This window comes from Poecilia reticulata, linkage group LG1 (genome assembly GCF_000633615.1).
Source record: "Poecilia reticulata strain Guanapo linkage group LG1, Guppy_female_1.0+MT, whole genome shotgun sequence".
NCBI classification, from domain to species: Eukaryota; Metazoa; Chordata; class Actinopteri; order Cyprinodontiformes; family Poeciliidae; genus Poecilia; species Poecilia reticulata.
In genome coordinates, this window is record NC_024331.1 from 10,442,521 (window position 1) to 10,461,420 (window position 18,900).

Consider the following 18,900-nt stretch of genomic DNA (forward strand, 5'->3'; position numbering starts at 1 on the left):
AAATTTTGTTTGACTTTTAGCCACAATGATTTATTACAAAAAACCACAAACTAAGAAAATAATCTTTATCTTGATAAATAAATCAGTAACCAAAAATTACTCAAAATAAGTTTAGGATAGATTTAATTCACTCAGTTCATGTCAGTAAAGAAACCCAAATAGATAAATGTTCAAAACTYTCRATCCTTATTACTGCGAATATTGTCCACAAAAGAGTTCCATATCCTGGGAGCCTTTCTCCCTTTTAATCCAAAGTCCCAATCCAAACGAAAAATCCAACACGTCAAAAAAAACCTCCCCAAAAAATTGGAAAAAGGAGTGGTACCACCAAAAATCCCCCAAAATGAAACGTAAAGTCCAGATCTCACCGGGAATGTCTTTCTTTTCCTCCCCGGTGGCGTCCTCTCGATCCGTCGGCGTCCTCTCGATCCGTCGGCGTCCTCTAGCCAATTGGCGTCCTCTTGCACCTGGCGGTGTTTGTTGGGTGCAAGCTCCAATCCAGCTCCTAAAGCGCTCGATCCGCGCCGCTTGGGCGAACCTTGATTGCTGTTTTATCTCTTTTCTTCGATTTGTAACTTATTCTAAACATTCAGGCAATTCAAGTCTCTCATATGATACATTTACCTTTCAATGTATTTTATCCAGGAAAAAAACAAACATAGTGGTTATGTTACAAGTGGAAAAATATTCTTGTTCTGTACCATTTTCTAGTTGTTAAATATTCCACAAAATGAAGAGATAAAAGATGTACAACATGCCAGTTTAAACTTTGTACTATTTGATCTATAATGACTGAGCTTTGCAACATTAAAACATGGATAGAACTGTAACTACATCAATCATAACTCTTCTTCTCTTCAGTGTTTCTGTCGGTTTCTGGTGCTGCAGCTCTGTGCTGCCTTCAGGAAAATGGGACATCAGAGTATMAACCATAAAATTTCACCCACATGGCATTTATTGTGCAAACTAGAGCTTTCAGTGGAAAAACAAAAGTTCCAGGTTCTTTAAATGCCATACAAATATGAGACAAAAACATAGATTAATAGTTTTACTGGACAGAAATTACAAAGAACAAATCTGGTTCTTAATCAAATCCTAATGAGTCAAATTGAAAGTGTCATGGAGTCATCAGCCTCATAACATAAACACTGACATGAAAAATAATATTGAAGAAATAAATATATCAAATCTAATTAAAAACATAAATACATTTGTTTTTAATTAGATGTGATATATTTATTTATATTTATTAAGTGATCAGTTCTTTACTGTTATGGTCTGTAAGATATATTTATTCTCAGTATTAGATATGGTCTCAACAAACCCACGGACTTCAACAATATTATTGTACCTTTTATCTGGAAATAGTGTCTGTTTATTCTTGCCATACAGTCTCTGTAATAATTATTGCTTGAAAGGTCTTGCCATACCAGTTTATTCCTCTGTATTTACTTTAGTTTCTTAGTTTATTCTTGCATTTTGTTCTTCATTCATTTCCATTTAGTTTCCTTTGATTAATATTATCCTCTCTTGGTTTATTGCTTTGTCCACTTTAGTTTCTTTCCTGTTGCTAGATTTATTTTATCGTTTATTGACCATCAGTAATTTTCACTCATCAGCTGCTGCGCCGCCTAATCGTCATTTTTCACATCATGTGTTGATTTTTCACTGTTTAGCATCAGATTTTCTGTTTTTATGCTATAATTCACATCTAGTTCGTCGCTCCGTTTTATGTCCCGCTTCTCTTGTTTCAGAGTTTTGCACAATGGGCGCCTCGTTTGTTTTCTTTTTCGTTTTTTTTTACCCCGTAGGGCGGTCGGGAACCGTATCGATGGGGAAAAGGCAGACTGACATAAACTTTTTAAAACAAAGGAAACAATTTATGTATTCTGATTGTTGAAATTTAAAAGTGCTGTGGTACCTTTGTTCTATCACACCCGTTTCATACCGGACCACTTACAGCGCCGGTGGCAACATTATAAAATGAACGCTACGAAATACAGTTTTAGCAAGTTAATAATAATAATAATAATAATAATAATAATAATAATAATACATTTAATTTGTATCGCACTTTTCATTAGAAAAAATCTCAAAGTGCTAATTTGCTCAAAGTCTAAACTGGTATTGTTGTGATTGTGAGGTGTAAAGTTTACCTTCCACCAAACGCCCCCCAAAGGAATCCCAGCGCCCCCTGTTGTAAAAATGTCCACCAACTTTCTGTCTTGTCCTCTTTCCTCTAGCCATGCCCAGCACCACTTGTTTTTAATTCCTTTCTCAAGTAAACGTGTTTCTTTACCGGGTCAGATTTAATTTGATTTAACTGCCGAACCGAACGCATGCGCTTCTTTACTACAAACCGTTTTACAGTCATTGATCAAGAACACGGGAGCTAGAATTCTGATTGGCAGACATCTTTGTAGACAGAGCTCTTTAAGCCTGGAGACTAGTTTGGTTGAAGCGGACCGTTTGGTCAAAAGCCGGAAATCCGGCCTCCGGCCGGAGCTCTTTAACTGGACAGTTTCAAATAAGAAACTGTCCAGCATTAGTTATGCAACAGAAATATAAACCACGTCATAGTAAATGAGAGAGAGAAAAAAAATGAGCCAAAAGATTGAACGTGAGGTTGTCTTTGTCTCATTTTAAACAACTTAAGGATATAAGTCCTGTCCTCACCATGAATGTCATCCATGAAGTGTGAGAGTGAGTACTCTCCTGAAAGGATGTTGACCTGCCGTCTCAGAGCTTCGCCAAAAGGATGCTGCCCTCTGCTGACTACATAGTAGAACACACAGCCTGCTGAGAACACATCCACCGCTGATGTCTGGAAAAATGGTAGGAGGAACAAGTGAATCTCAAAAAACCAAAAAAGCACACCTGTCAGATGTAGAAGATACAAAACTAAATAAGTCTTGGGCTGATAAAGCTTACTATTTGTCACATTGTTCTGGTAGGAAAAGGGGCGAACTTTACTGAAATGTTAGTACATAAACACAGGAAGGGTAGATTTATGTTGGTAAATGGGATAATTGATGGAACAGCAGTATCATTTATAAATGTATATGCTCCAAATGAAGATGCACCAGGATTTATTAAATGAGTTTTCAATATGATTGCAGAGTACAGCTCCGGCCTACTGATTATGGTCGGAGATTTTAATTGCACAATGTCGCATCTAGATAGCCATTGGTCCAACTCATTAGGGACAATGATGAAATTAAAGGGGTTTTGATTGGCACAGAGGAACATAAAATATATCTTTACGCAGATGATGTTCTTCTGTATTTGTCCGATCCTACATCAATACTGCGTTTGAAAGGAATGATTTCTGTTTCTGAGTATTTTTCTGGCTATAAAATAAATATTGATAAGACAGAGGCAACAGATGTCAATAGCAATATTCCACTAGGGGTTAAACATATAAGGACCTAGTGTGAAGGTCAGCGTTGCCTTTGTCCTTATTCTGTCCACATTGAAACCATTCGCATGAATCTGTTACCCAGATTTTATTGTATTTGTTCCAGATGTTACCGTTTGGATTACCAAAATTCACATTTGCTTATTAGAATAAAATTAGATCAAAATTCAAATGGCAGAGCAAGTGCCCTCACATAAAATAGAAAACGCTACAGAGAAGCAAGACAGAAGGGATCTCAATTCCCTGTTTTAAAATACTCTTTTTGGGCAGCACAGTTAAAACCTTTAATTTTGTGGGTCCAACAGGATTCTCAAACAAGATGGCTGAGCATTGAGCCATTGCTCTGCATCGTTAAATGCATTTCCATTTTTAAATATTCCAATAAAGGAACTGCCATTGTGGACTAGAACCACAATTAGCATTTGGGACAAAGTACTAGTTGCTTTCAAGTTGCCAAGAGGTTCACTCCCAATTTCTTAGACTAAACTTTTTCAAAATGGGCTGAACAGGGACTTTCTTCATCAGTTATTCGACAGGGACAACCTTATGTCATTTGAAGAGTTGAGTGGGCATTTTCATCTGATGGGATTTCTTTAAATATTTACAGTTGTGTTATTTTTTGTCTACACACAGGAAGTGGGAAAGAGTACAAAACCCCACACCAATAGAGAACTTCCTAATTCATTTCCAAAAAGGGGAAGCGGGTAAGAAACTGATAAAGTTATACGTGTTTCTGTCAATGAACCTTAACAAACCCACTTGGACAAAACAAAGATAGGAGGCAGAGATGACCAAAATTATTTCTGACGAAACATGGGAAGGAGTTTGGACTTAGGAACATCCAGTTACAAACTCAAATGTGTGGTGAGAATATACATGGAAAATTATTAGTAGATATTTCAGCACCCCAGAAGTAGTTGCTAAGATAGATCCCAAAGTACCAAGCTTGTTTTGGAGAAACTGCTCAGCGGTCCCCAATCATACACACATTTTTAGTCATGCCCCAAACTACAAAACTTTGAGATGAGGTGTACAAGGCTACATATAAACTATATCTCCAGGATGTAACAGGTGCATTACTCTGTATTATCCCAGCTGGTTTGTAAGGACAGGCCAAAGCATATTTTTTAAATATTCTTTTTACAGCAGCCCTTAAACGCATTACAATCAAGTGGATGCAATTAGAACTGCCCTCCTATACCACATTTGTTCAAAAAGTAAGGGAATTGTACCAAATTTAAAAGATAATATACGTATTAAGACTTCAAAAAGCTACTTTTAGTCTAAGAGGGGGGCCAGCAGAAGCTTTATTTATGTAAATAAGTCCAACAAATTTGGCTTTTGGTGTGTGGTGCCAAGATATGCCATCCAAAGTGCATCCTTATTTTAGCACTGTATGGTGATGCTGAAATCACAAATGTGATGCTGAAATTGTGAAATGTTATGCTGAGATGTTTAAGCTGTGGAAAAACGTCCACACTGTTAACTATTGCTGATGTATGGCTGTGTAATTGCTCTGTAAAAAAATATTAAAATGAAAGTTCTAAAAAAACAAAAACAAAGACAGGGAATATAAGAAAGCAAATTCAAGTTCAGTTTTTCATACAGGCTTGTTTCCAGGCGTCTCTCGCAGCACTTCCGGAGCTATCCAGCCTTCAGTTCCTGGTATTCCAGAGCGCAGTGAAAAACTGCTCCGACCGTCTGGGATCTTTTTACACAGTCCAAAGTCTGAGATGAGTGCTCGGACTTCACCCAGAGCATTTGGCCCAGAGAGGAGAATGTTTCTGGGCTTGAGGTCACGATGGACTTCATAAGGAAAAGACGGAGGAACTTTAATTTGCAACAACAACAAAATATTTCTTAAAGCTGTAGTATGTAACTTTTATAAAACATGTTTTTTAAATATTTGTAAAAATTTTTACCATGTTGTGACAGTATATGAGATAGATAATCTGTGAAAAGACTGGCCTCATGCCAGACCTACTATTGTTATCTTAGCACTGTTAATCGACCTTGTGAATGCACTGCTGCTCTGTCATGATTCATGTTCTGTCATGTCCATGCTGTGTTTAGTCACTCATTCAGCTCACCTGCCATGCCTGATTGCTTACCTGTTCCACCTGGGTCCTGCCCTATTCAAACACCTCTCAGCCTCTGCCCCTTTGCCAGATTATCGGCAGCCATGAGCCAGTAGAGATCCAGCGTTTCCTTCCAAGTCTTCAGTGTCTCTATGACCCTTTTCTGCCCATGGATTGCCCCTTGCCAAGCCCTTCACGGATCCCTTCTGTTTTGGATTTCTGCACCCTGACCCAAGCCTCTGCCTCAAGACCACCGAGTATTGCCTGCCCCTCCAGCTAAGTTTGCTCTCTCTGTCCTCCTGTGTATCACCTCAGCCTGATTATCGTCAGGCTGAGGTGACCTAACGATAATCGGGTCACCTCAGCCTGATGTCCCTGGATGTTGCTTTTCAGATCTCTTTGTGGAGATCTTTGATTCATTGCTCCCCCTATGTTCACTCTGGTTACCTACACCTCCCTGTCGTCAAACCCTCAGTTTTTCTGCTCTACCCAACCACTGCTCTACAGGTTTGTGAAGCTGAACATTTCCCTCTGTGTATCACCAGCTTTCTCCCCTCTCTTCTCAGAGCTGTGTTTAATTAAATCAGCCTGAGGTGCAACCAGAATTTGAAACTAAATTTAAACTTTTTTCCTTTGAGTACTCCTGTGTGTGGTTGAATTTCTGGGTCCCCACAAAGTGTCCAATGTTGTGTTAATGCTGGAGAAACAACTTATTGCTGCAAGAAAATGGTCATTGGTGGCTTATTCTGCTGCCAGGAAGAAGCTTCAGCTAGTGGGGGAGAAAAGGGGGGGCAGGAGCAGTGCCACATGAGATTGTGNTTTTTCTCATGTTCAGTCTAATACCATACTGTCACCACATGGTGATGGTTTCAATAAATATTTACAGATGTGGATTAGAAATATTACACTTTGAAATGCTAATATGAGCACAAAATGAATCCATTTCAGACCTATATTGAGTGAATGCAGATGAGACAGGCCACACATGGTTTGCTCCAGAAGAGTTATATTATCCAGCTCAGGAAAGCAAGAGGAATCCTCCACATACTGCAGAGAACACAGTCGGATACATGAATTCTTGGTATAAGGATGCATGAAGCATTCTGTTGGGCAGTGCTGACCTGCTGCAGAGTCACAGCACATAGCTCAATGGCAATGTAGGTGAAGAGGCGGTCTCTCTCTGTGCAGAAGTATCGGATGACGTTGGGGTGCATGTCTGATTCTCGGAGAAGCTGCACTTCTCGTTCGGCTACCTCAAAACACTCAGGCAGGATTCTCTTCACAGCAATGTGCCGTCCGTCGAACCTGCCCCTAAAGTTCAAGACAATATTTATCTGAAACAATGTAGACTAAACTAACACACAATATGAATAAAGATTCAGATTTATCATTTTGCTATTTGATCCTAAAGTTATATAGTGTCTAGGAAAAGTATTCATTCCCCTTTTTCAACATTGAGTCACATTACAAACTTCAAAGACTTGAATATAATTTTCCAAGCTTTCCCACAGATCCTCAATGGGATTTTCCTTTGAACTTTGACCAGGTCTACCCATTCTAATCATTCTGCTTCTGGTGATTTTACTGCTGGGAGGTGAACCTCCACTCTACACTCAAGTTTTTTTCAGGCCTCTGACATATTTTCTGAAAGTTTATTTTAATCCATCCATATTTTAATCAACTCTGACCACCTACCTTGTTCCAGCTAAAGAAAATAATCACAAGGGCGCAGTGTTGGTGCAGGAGATGGACCCACGTATGGATGTGTCAGTCCTCGATGCATCAGTGACACTTTATGTCCTCGTTCCCTCCCATTTCCTCCCTGACTTGTCTGCTTTGTTTATTGGTCTTCATGAGGCTCTTTTTTTCTAATGTTCTCTAACAAACCTTTATGACCTTCAAAGAACAGCTACATGTGTACTGAGACTAAATTATCATATTTATGTGACTGCACAAGGCAGTTGGCTGCAGTGAACTTTGTTTCAGGGTATCACAGTAAAAAGCGGTTGAATACAAATGCATGCCATACTTTTCAAATTTTGCAAGGCTCTACTTTATGCTGGTCTCATATAAAATCCCACTTAAAAATATATAGAAGAATATAGTTCTAATCTGACAAATGTGAGAAGATCAAGAGATATTAATATATTTACAAGTTGTCCTATATTCTCAAGTAATAGTAAGTACTCAAAGTTTAATGATTTGTTCAGTAACCAGAAAGGATTCTTTGATGTATTTTACCTAAAGACAAAGGTTCCAGCTGTTCCATGTCCGAGTACATCCGTTGGTGTAAAGGAGATTTTTCCTACCAGCACTTCATTGTCAATTTCTTCTGAAAGAGGTCCAGAAGAAAAATGACTGGATATTCAAATAACAATAATTTATCACTCATTATAGCATTCATTCTCATTAAATATTGGTAAAAGAGGTTTTATGTATGTTATAATGAAGAAAACAATGAGACTGTTTCATGCCTCACCAGTTGAAGGTTTTTGATCAACCGAGTCATTTTTATCTGACTCTGATGTTTTTCTGTTGTGATGCTGAATATTAGATGAATTATTATTTGATGCAGTTGGAAAATCTAACAGAGAAGATAAAAAATATCAAAATAAGGTTAACTTAGGGAGAAAAAAATTACTCCAAAAAAACTAAATTTATTACAGAATTGAGCTGGCTCTTATTTTTAAAATAAAAGTAAAAAACATCACTAGTAAAGACAAGCACAGAAACCTTTGAAAGTACCTTACCACTTGTGATGGTTAGCTCAGTGGACATATTCCTGTCTGCAGAAACCAAAGTGACTGGTTGAATATTTGTCTCCATGCTGGTCTGCATTTGCTGCAGGCGAGACTGCAAGACCTCCTCCAGCTGCCTTTGAGCTTTCAGCTGCTGGGCTTTACGCTGCAGAAACAACCATGGAAACTGTTCACGTCAGAGCAGAATTCGAACCCAGACACCAATATGTACCTCTGTACAGCAATTTATATATTTTAGCTGTAGAGAATGATTCTGAAATGTTCAAAGAGTTACTGCACTGTTTGTGTTAAGTTTCATGGCTAACTGCTGATGAAGTGTACATGGGACCATTTAATGACGCACATAAAGCGCCATTACCTGGTAATGACGCTTTATGTCATTACCATATGACAAAGCATCATATGGTAATGACACACGTTGGGCTGTACCCAACGTGTCGAGACACACGTTGGACTGTACCTCGTTTTGAGTTTTTTTTGGCTCACTGTTCTGTGCCGCAGGAATAGTTGTTTACAATGAACAATGGAAAGAAACCTTTGCTGGAGTTGAGAAGATTGCATATTGTAATTCTGTTATGCTCATCCATTGTGGATATGAGGAACTTGGCAGAAGATGTGATCAAAACCCTCGGGACTTGAGGAGAAGAAAATGCACTTGCTATTCCAAAGCACACCATGGATGCAGACTGGCTTTTATATTTTATATGCCATGCATTCAGGCTCTCCTTGGAAATAATATATTGAGCCAGTTGGAGGGTCTTTTCTTGCGTTTAAATGTCTATATACTCAGTAAGACCAAACATAAAAATATCTCCCCCAGAGTTGTAAGAAAAAATGGATTTGATTGTACTTTTCAGTGTCTCCTTTACACAACATTTGGACAAAACGCTTTTCTTGTATGGTGCGCAACAAATACTAGGTGGGCAAGAGCCTGGTTACTAAACTAATACATGATGCAGTGAGAGGGCCCTATGATTCCTTTCCAACAGTTCTACTTCTGAGTTTCTTGTGAAATATTGAATCTCCTAGCCAAAGAAAACACTGTAGAATAGAGAAAAAAAAAAACATTTCTGTTCTTGCAGAATATGCACATCCCTTCATGTTGATACCTGCAATTAATCTTAGTAACCAAGATGCTAAATAAAAGTTAAAACAGCCAAAACACTGAGTGCCTTTAAATCTAGACTAAAACCCCACCAGTTGTTTTTGAATCATTATAAATGAAACATTAAAGCCGCAAGCGGCGTTGGGCAGCCCTCGCAACTCGGCGCCGCTCCGGCCTATTGGCAACTGCGGGGGTTCCAGCACTGCCGCCCGCTCGTCAAACGCAGACACTCTCGCACAGTTCCCACACTCGTCCACTTGGGGATACACATCGATGGACTCGGCAGTGCTCCCCAACGACGCACAAAAAATCTGATGCAGATTGGCTGATGTAGCGAGGAGATATAGCTGATGGATTAATCTAGGAGGCGCAGTGGAGTCCAATTACAAATTAATGCCATTGGGCTTTTTAGAGGTGAACAAAGGTCATACATATCCAGTTTGGTGCAAATGGGATGATGTATGTGTGATTTAGAGACGACCGTATGCTTATGGCGAAGGACTGAAATTCGCCTTTTGGCCATGCCCACACAGTTCAGCCTGTCATGTCATTTTGAAATGACATGACAGAATTAAACCCATATGAATCATAGTGTAAAAGTAAGACATACAGCATAAAAAACAGGTGACTTCCTGTCAGAAGTGGGTGGTCATCAAATGACCATGACAATGTGATCAGGACTGGTTTGCAGTGAGACATAGTCTGATGCAGCTGTGAACTTGCATGTGGAAGTTATTGCACCTTGATGTTTGGTGGCGAATAGTCAAAGTTTGACTCCTAGCCATGCCCACATGCTTTGATGTACGAGAAATCTTTTGATAACTTTTGACCTTCAATTCCTCAGGAGTGTGCCGAGTGATTTTGAAGCCTGTATCTTAAAAGCTGTAAGACGAGTTTGATCAGATACGATGTTGATTAAAAAAAAGAAAATGATGGCTTTGATAAAAATGGCCGACATACTGTTGGGTTTGGACAATGGCTCCAAGATACTTTTTTATGGTCCTGACAAGATACAGATGTGTACCATACTTCATAATTCTGGGCTAAAGCATGGCTTAGGGCTGATCATTTAAAATATTCTTGGGGGCACTATAGAGAAATTAGGCCACGCCCACCAACAATTCTTGAAGATTCCTGTCGAGGGGGGGGTGTTGATAAGGATCAATCCTAGTGAGTTTGGTGCAGCTCGGCTCAGAACTGGAATTTAGAGCCAAACGTATGGCAATGGAGTTACAGGTCACCCCACCTGCTCCATCAAAACCGATCAGGGTTGGAATCCACATCATACCAACATGTCTTCTGTTTCTGGACACAGACTCATGTTGATGAGGTCAAAGGGGTCAGACAGAGATCATTGACAGTAAAACATGACACTTCCTGTTCTCAGGGGGCGTGGCTTAAGTGATGCCATCATTTGACCATTGGGTATTGTAGAGCACAGGATGATGATAAATCACTGAAAGTTTGGTGCCTTTGTGACTTTTTGTGTAAGAGATATAACAGTTTGGTGTTTCATGGTGACTAGGCGAACTTTGACCCTGGTAACGCCCCTTCAGCATGCACTAAAACTCACCGTTTTGATAACTTTTAATTGGCCATGCCTTATGAACAACCTTACAAAGTTTGAAACCGATCGATCAAAATCTCTAGGAGGAGTTCGATCAAATGCAAAGGCTGTAAACGGCCAAAATGGGGTCAAAATCGTAACTTCAATCCAAAATGGCCGACTTCCTGTTCAACTTGCACTATGACATTAATTGTATTTTCTGTGCATCTTTGGGGGAAGCTCTACAAGTGTACCAAATTTCATGTCTCTACGATGAAGTAAGGTCATAGCAGAAGGTCTTTTGAAAATTGCTAGGGGGCGCTGTTGAGCCGTTTCTTATGCTATTATTGCAACGACCTTAAAATATGTACATTTTCCGCAGTCCTGACACATCTGCCAAATTTGAGTTTTTGAATATGATAAAGCCCCCAAAAAGCCTCCTCTTTAGGGGGGCAGAAGCGTAACAATAAACGGTATGAAAATAGGCCTTCACAGCGCTTCGCTGCTCGGGTCTAATTAATCAACATTCTGATGTGTAACAATGGCACTTCACAATTGTTGACTGTGTGTTCTATAACTTTGTATTTTAGATTTTATTATTGATGTAAAGCACTCTGAACTGCCTTATTGCTGAAAAGTGCTATAAAAATTAACTTGATTGATTGATGAAAGCAAATACAATAGTTGAACCGATAATAAGTGTACTTAAACTTCTGAGTGGAACTGCAATTTTAAATGATCCTCTTAACAGTCAATTAGGTCGTGTTAAATTAAAAACCCTAAATAAACAAAAGCAAGCAAAATATTTTGTCTCTTATGGAGAACCACCGCAATCTGTTCTCTTTGGCACTCATTTTTCACCAGAGTAGCATGTAACAAACAAACATGCATCTTTCAAGACTTGTAAACAAATGCAGACCTTCACAGATGAACTCACAAGAGGAAAAGTGATCACAAAGGAGAGCCATCCTCCAACCAGAATGGTCAGAACAGCCAGCGTCAGACGGTCCTGGATCTGCCCAGTGGTCTCCTCACTGACCCTTTCCTTCTTGGTGTTCTGGTCACTGTGGCTGCCAGAGACAGCTTGAAACTAAAACACGAAGACAGCAGATACATGATGAGGATAGATTTGAATCTTTTTTTTAAGTAATAGGACTTCTCCAAAGTACATACGCAGATAAAACCAGATTTTTACATACACCAAATAAAAGACACAAAAATATTTTTTTCCTCACTATCTGAAGTTAAATCTGACCAAATTTTTATCAAATTCTCAAAATTATTTCAGTTTTTTTAGATTTTTTTTTTTACTTTTCTCAAATTCAAAAGTTTGCATACCTTTAGTTACTGACCAAATCTTTTAATCTCTAAAAAATGTTCTCACTAAGTTTTCCAGCAAATAGGAATAATTTAGGTAACTCTAACTAATGCATGCTAATGCCGCTGCTGCTCTCCAGCCAGGTGAACAGTTTGTAAATATATCTGTCTGGTTTTTGCTATATTTAAGGTTGCCTAAATACAGTCATAGAAGACATTTGAAAAACAAAGTCTGCTGTATTTTTATTGCTCAAACACAACATGCACATTTTCTGAAGATACTCAATTGCATATTCCTTGGGATCGGAGAGCGCTGTTTATAACTGTCAATATTGTAAAGCATGTTGCCCTTCATTTGTTCTTTTTTTATATTTCATCTTTGCATGAATCTACGTGCTTCAATTGTTTCTCCTTTTGCTGTTGGTGCAACGGAGTTTCCCCCGCTGTGAGATAATAAAACATGTTATCTGATATTCTATTATTGTAAAATGGCTAGATGTCAGTTCTCTAATTAAATGGTTATGAACTATTAATTGTACAGGACATTAAAATGAACAATAAACCTGTAGAAAATGAGTGGTATTTTATCTATGGCTGTATGTCTGCATAGGTCTAAAACTTGCAAGTAATTACCTTTGTCTTTAATTTGCACAACTATTCCAGTAATTTATAATTATATATGTTTGGATGGTAAAAAAAAGTGTTTAAAGTAAAATGTCTGTTTTAAGTAATTCCTTCTGTGTATGTATTTCCAAATTTTCGTTAGCTTACGCTGCAACATCTGAGTCACTTGCTTTCCTCCAGCTGCAAGGCGGAGATTAGCTGTCCTCCCCACTACAATTGCAGCTTTCCTCCCACTGCTTTCTTGAAGTCTCAGAAAAATCACAGTTTAATTTATCTACTGTAAGCTATAATATCTGACTGCTTTTCCCAGGGACCAGAAAAAGAAGAACATGGCTGACACGATGGTGAACGATGAGGAGAACCGGCAGAATAGCAACTGGATCTCCTTCAGGATGAAGCAGCTACCAGCAGAAATGGCAGAGCTCCAAGGAGAAGAATTGAGGCAAACAAAAGAAAAATAAATGCTGTTGTGCTCTCACTGAACAAAATTTCTTTTTTGTACCCACTCCACACATTATTGTACATAATGTAGTTTGTATGGCATCAAGGTCCTAATACAATCCTCCCAAAAAATGTGAGGAGCGTTGGAGTGAATAACATTTTATTATATGAATATTTCAATTTTCACTTAACATTGTCGATTTCCAATGAAGGTATCCAAACGTAAATATATTATTCAGCAAACCAAACATTTTGACATTATTATCAGAGTTACTATTAACAAGAACCCAAAATACAAGTCATGTTTTTTAATTTCTACTTTGTACAACTTCATTCTATCCACTCACTGTTTAGCTGTCTGCCTGGAAAATCTTCAATATAAGAAGGTGAGAAAATGTGTCCAAAACGTGTAACCTTAATTAGTAATAAATAAGACCCTAAGTTTAAACTTTTAAGCCCCCGATTAATTCTTAGTGACCAAAATGTGAAAACATGGAAGGTTTGATTAAATCTAGAACCAGTCAGATTAGAAGGAATACAGCTTTATTTGTTCTCAGTGTAACTTCGGCATCAGATGAATCATAATTAAACGTACTGAGAAGTTAAAAACAACAGATTGTTAATGCACTTCAGCTCTAAGAATATCAGCCACATTTTTTTTTTATTAGAAATGTTTCATCAGCACATTGAGCTCATGTGATCTCTGCTTCAGAAAGGTGAAGGTCTCTGGACATCCTTAAAGTAAACACCGACCAGCAGTCAGGAAGATGATGAGACATCCTACAACTCAGAGGCTGCAGGAAGAACCACACTGATGGTCTGCGCTGACAGTTTACCAACATCTGAAAACACATTGTAATATATTATGAATGTGCGGTGCCAACACACAATTCGGACACTTTTAAGTTATTTGCAACACCCTGGCTAACAATAGCGCATGTATATTTGGCACTGTATTACAAATTTTATAGTAGTTTAATACAAAAATTATCGTTGGCTTACCCTGCAACATCTGAGTCACCTGCTTTCCTCCCGCTGCAAGGCGGAGATCAGCTGTCCTCCTCACTACAATTGCAGCTTTCCTCCCACCGCGCATTTTCTTGAAGTCTCAGAAAAATCACAATCAGGCTATAAAAAATAGCTCAGCTCTCTTCTTCTTTTGTCTCAGAAAAACAACATCTCGCGTTAGGTCACATAGTAACGAAGCTCAGCCCATGGCGCCTGGAGGCGGGGCGCTATACCCCCACCGCCAGGAGGCCTCACCCTGCTACAGAGCCAACCCAACCAGTGGAAACGCGGTCACTGAAGTAGAGCCAAGCCGGGCTGCTGAAGTATAGCCGGTGGAAAAGAGGCACATGTTAAAACAAGAAAAGTTTGGTCTGTTTTAACTTCAGACAGTGAGGAAAAAATGTGTTTGTCTATTTTTATTTAGTGTGTGTAAATATGTGGTTTCAGATATAGCTTTACTGTGTGTGGACTTACATAGCGCTGGTGGTAGAAGGAAGCAGAGGAGAAGGGAAAGGCAGAGGTTCGAGGTGGGATGACTGGCTCACCAGAATGCTGCAGATTGGCAGGAAAATCCCTCAGCATGGTGGTGTGGGCTAATGGAGGGACCTCATGGTGCCCTGTAGTGTTAAAGATCATACAGTAGTGTGCAAAAGTCTTGAGTGATCTGCTATTTTTGATCTAAAGATTCAGGCTTAAGCAGTAGTTCTCCAGGCATTAAAAGGTCTTAAATACAAAATAATTCACTTTCATCAACATAGTAAGCCTAATGTGAAGATTGATGAGCTGCCTTTACCTATTAGCAGCCAGTGGTTCTTCTGGCTGTTTGTGCTCCCTGGTGGATATTGGACGTTAGTGAAAGGAGTGATCTCACTTTCCCCTCTCTGACTGACCGTCACCTCCGTGGTCATTGGTCCCTCGATCCGAGCCAGTGTCAGTCCCCGAGGCTACCATGGTAACAGAAAGCATAGAACAGTCACCCTATCTTTAGCCTTATCAGTTGCTCACCGTCTCGTACCTGAAATGATCTGCTGTTTAATCATAATATAGTGTTAGTAGGGACTTTTGTTAGCAGGAAGTGTAGCATTATGTACTGCACTCACCACTAATGACACTCCACGATGAACAAGTGAAGCTGAAGCATAAAGGTGGGAGTCAAGTTTTCCAACATAGAGAGTGGGTCTGGAGAAAAGAAAAAAACATTTTCACTTGTTCTCAATTCAATTCCAGCTGAGTACCTAAACTGCATCAGGCGTTTCTGCCCCTTTATTTGCTCAAACAGCAGGTTGAAAATCAGACCAGACACACACTGCCTGTAAAGTATTCATATACCTGTACTTCTTAAACCCTGTGACCACAAGCCTAATTATATTTCATTGAGAGTTCATATAATTGTGACATGTAGAGAACAAGATCCATGGTTTTCAATAATGGTTTACAAATTAAAACCAGAAGATAGGCACATTTGCACTCAATCATAGTTCAGAGCAACTAGTATCTTGAAAAACAAGGAAAACAGCAAACAGCTCGGGAATATTGTTGGGATTTGATTTTTTCTGTGTGTATATTTAGGTTTAGGTTTATATTTAGGTTTCTGTGTCTAGTGAGCAGTGGCGCAAAAAGTGGGTATGCAGCGCATGCAGCACATAGGGGCGCTGCACCAGAGGGGGCATCAAAACCCCGTCTGGAGGGGGCAGCGCGCAGATGATGTCTTCGCTTATACTTCAGCGCGCCCTTACGCTCCTTCACCTCGCGCACATAACGGGGTAAATGTAGGGAGTTTTACCTTTCACATGTCTTCGAAGACACCTTTTCTACACTCCTTCACCCTGATGTACCTTCCTTCAGGGGGACAGGAGGGGTTATGTTTTCGCATCCACCTGAATAATATGTAGTTGCGACCCTGCTAGTGAGTATCCATCTTTGTCCTGTCTTCACCTTGATTGTTCCCAGGTGTCTCATTCCCTGTCGCTGTTCGTTTCTTGTGTCGTAGTGTAAGTTGCATGTTCCTGTCCATTCGTTGAACCTGTTGCTACCAGTGTGAGTCTTAGCCTCCTCTCAGCTGTGCTGCCAGTGTTTTGGACTGTTTTGGAACCTTTTTCATGGTGATGGATAGATGAGGCGTCATGTATCGTTTCGACCAATAGCAAAACTGTGTCGATTCTGTCTCAATACTGTGTCACTGAATACTGACATCTGCTGGACATTAAAAATTCCTACAGGCAACGTAGTGATTTGATGACAGTCCATAAAATAAGATTTAAGTCTTTGTATTTTATTGATTATGTATTGTATTATGTCATACCTTCAGTTAAATTTAAAATAGATTTAAAATAGAACATGTGAACATGTACTGCAAAGTTAAAATTTAAGTGAATGTGTTTGGAAAGAGGATCCTTGTGGACTGTATAAAAAAAATAAATAAAAAAAAAGTTTTTACAACATTTTGAAATTTAGCCTGTTACACTTTTATGATAAAACTCATCCTGCTGTAGAAAAAAAATGAAGTAAACACTACATTTACAGCGAATCCTGTAAATGTAGTGCTGTGAATCTGCCCCACTAGATTCACAGCTGTATCTACGGCAGAGCGATGGATCTCGTCAAGCGAGCCTGCGGTCGGGTTTTGCGCTGATTCTGGCCAGTTTTTTTCCCAGCTGGCATTCAAAGTTTCAGTTTCCATCTTGTGAATGGCCAATTTGTATTAAATACCGTAGCGTTATTGGCAGAGAAGAAGCGCAGAGACTGTTTTTACCAATCAAAGGGTCAATCAGGACACAGAACACTGTGAAAAAAAACTGTACAAAAAAATCTGCGAAGCAGTGATACCGTGAAAGATGAACCAGATTCAGCTCAAGTAGAAACTGACAAGAACCGGATGAATCAACAAAATTAAAACAAATTTATTTTCCAATATAAGATCAAAATGGTGCCACCCTGCGGAAACCTTTCGTCTGAGGCTGCTCCATAGTTGACACTGTTCCATAAAAGATCAAGAATTTGTTTGGCAAATGCATTTGACAGATTGACAGCAGGGGCGGATCTACTGGGGTGGCATGGGGTGGCAGTTGCCACCCCAAATGAGAGCCTTGCCACCCTTGTTGCCACCCCAGCTGGCAACTATGAATTCAATAAATAGTTATGGGAAATCGGACATTAAGCACACTCTTTATTCCGACAACATTGAATGCAGCACAATGTAACCTGACACCTACTGCTGAGTAGCGGGAAGTGCGAGAGAAGGACAGAGCGCGAGGCAGCAGTATTGATATGGATGGATATAAATTACTGGACTGGACATTACGTGACTTATCGTGCGCCACATCTGTGCCATTTCTGTCCATTGAGTCAACATTATGGGTGGTCAGAAAATCACCACAGTCACACGAAGAATCTGAAAAATTGACGCAATATTTAGCGGTTAATTCAACCCTATGAATTAGATAACAAAGGCTCTGAAGCCCTTGTTATCTAAGATGGAAACTCACCTGTTAAATCTGAATTTAACAGGTGAGGAAAAAGTTTTAACTTAATGAAAACATTGAACAAGTGAGCATTGGGTCAGTTATGCTAGCCTAACTGTTGATAGCCTTCTATTGACTTTGATAACCTTAACATGTGCTGCGCAGTTCAGTGTTTTGGTTCCATTAGCACTAAAATAGGTCAACCCGCCCACCAAGTCATCAGTAGAGCAGGTGTTTAAATCGGCTAATCAAGCACTGCTGTGCTCAGACGAAAATATATTAATAATGACAATATAGACATCAATCCTGGCAGCATAATGTAACAGACTGAATGTTCTCTTCTGGTGTTTTTGCTACTTTTTTGTGTGGGAAATGTTTGTTTTTTGGTGTTGATACCCCTGATCGGTAATCTCTGCTCTATCTGCTCGTTGAGCTGTTGTCTGTCGGTTGCCATGGCAACGGGTCCGTGTAAAGTCGACACACAGAGCAAGAAAAGGCAGAATAGAAGTGGTGTTTGGTTCTTCTCTTCACCTGTTTATCAGCTTTATTGTACCTTTATTGTGGTGCACTGCAGCCGCTGCAATTCATAAAAGTTTAACAAGTGACAAAAACTGAACTAATCATCAAACTACAGCTCCTACAGCATATTTAAAATAAAACGATTGACCAATATAAGAGAAATTTGCCCCTTCTTGGATCTTGACAGAACTAAACTGCTTATAGATTTATATCACTGAGAATTTATCGAACATCAGTTTTCTCCTCTTTATTTTAAGTCGTATTTAATATATCTGATAACAAATGATGGCGCTACTAATATTTTTGTGACAGATTTCTGCTCGTCCAGCATTGGGGTAAAATAGTTTTCTGGACATAACTCAATGAATCACATAGCGACTAATAGATGCTGTCCAATACAGTAATACATATCAATTAACAGGAAGTATGAAAGACATAAAAATAATTAACTATACTATATTAAGAAATTATATTTAATCCTCAGTGCTACATGAAGCTCAATTTGAAACAATGGAAGTTAATAATATTTTGCAACAAGTAAATCAAGTCCAATATTAGGTCCTGCGTAAGCTATATATATATATCCATCCATCCATCCATTTTCTTGCACCCTTTTTCCCTCAG

At 39.2% G+C, this 18,900-nt stretch overlaps 1 protein-coding gene across 7 annotated transcripts in view; it reads right to left on the minus strand.

Moving 5' to 3' along the window:
* ern2 (endoplasmic reticulum to nucleus signaling 2) overlaps positions 1-18,900 on the minus strand; it is an 84,592-nt gene that overhangs the window by 16,030 nt on the left and 49,662 nt on the right. For 5 of the 7 annotated variants that reach the window (XM_008405727.2, XM_008405713.2, XM_008405687.2 and 2 more), the window contains exons 10-20: positions 15,397-15,475; positions 15,090-15,240; positions 14,771-14,913; positions 11,826-11,996; positions 8,247-8,400; positions 7,976-8,080; positions 7,738-7,828; positions 6,618-6,807; positions 6,447-6,543; positions 5,025-5,224; positions 2,677-2,824 (exon numbers count right to left, since the gene is read on the minus strand). In XM_008405727.2, coding sequence (XP_008403949.1) covers positions 2,677-2,824; positions 5,025-5,224; positions 6,447-6,543; positions 6,618-6,807; positions 7,738-7,828; positions 7,976-8,080; positions 8,247-8,400; positions 11,826-11,996; positions 14,771-14,913; positions 15,090-15,240; positions 15,397-15,475 — 1,529 coding nt within the window. The remainder of the gene's footprint in view (positions 1-2,676; positions 2,825-5,024; positions 5,225-6,446; positions 6,544-6,617; positions 6,808-7,737; positions 7,829-7,975; positions 8,081-8,246; positions 8,401-11,825; positions 11,997-14,770; positions 14,914-15,089; positions 15,241-15,396; positions 15,476-18,900) is intronic. The other 2 variants (XM_008405704.2, XM_008405696.2) reach the window with 2 other exon arrangements.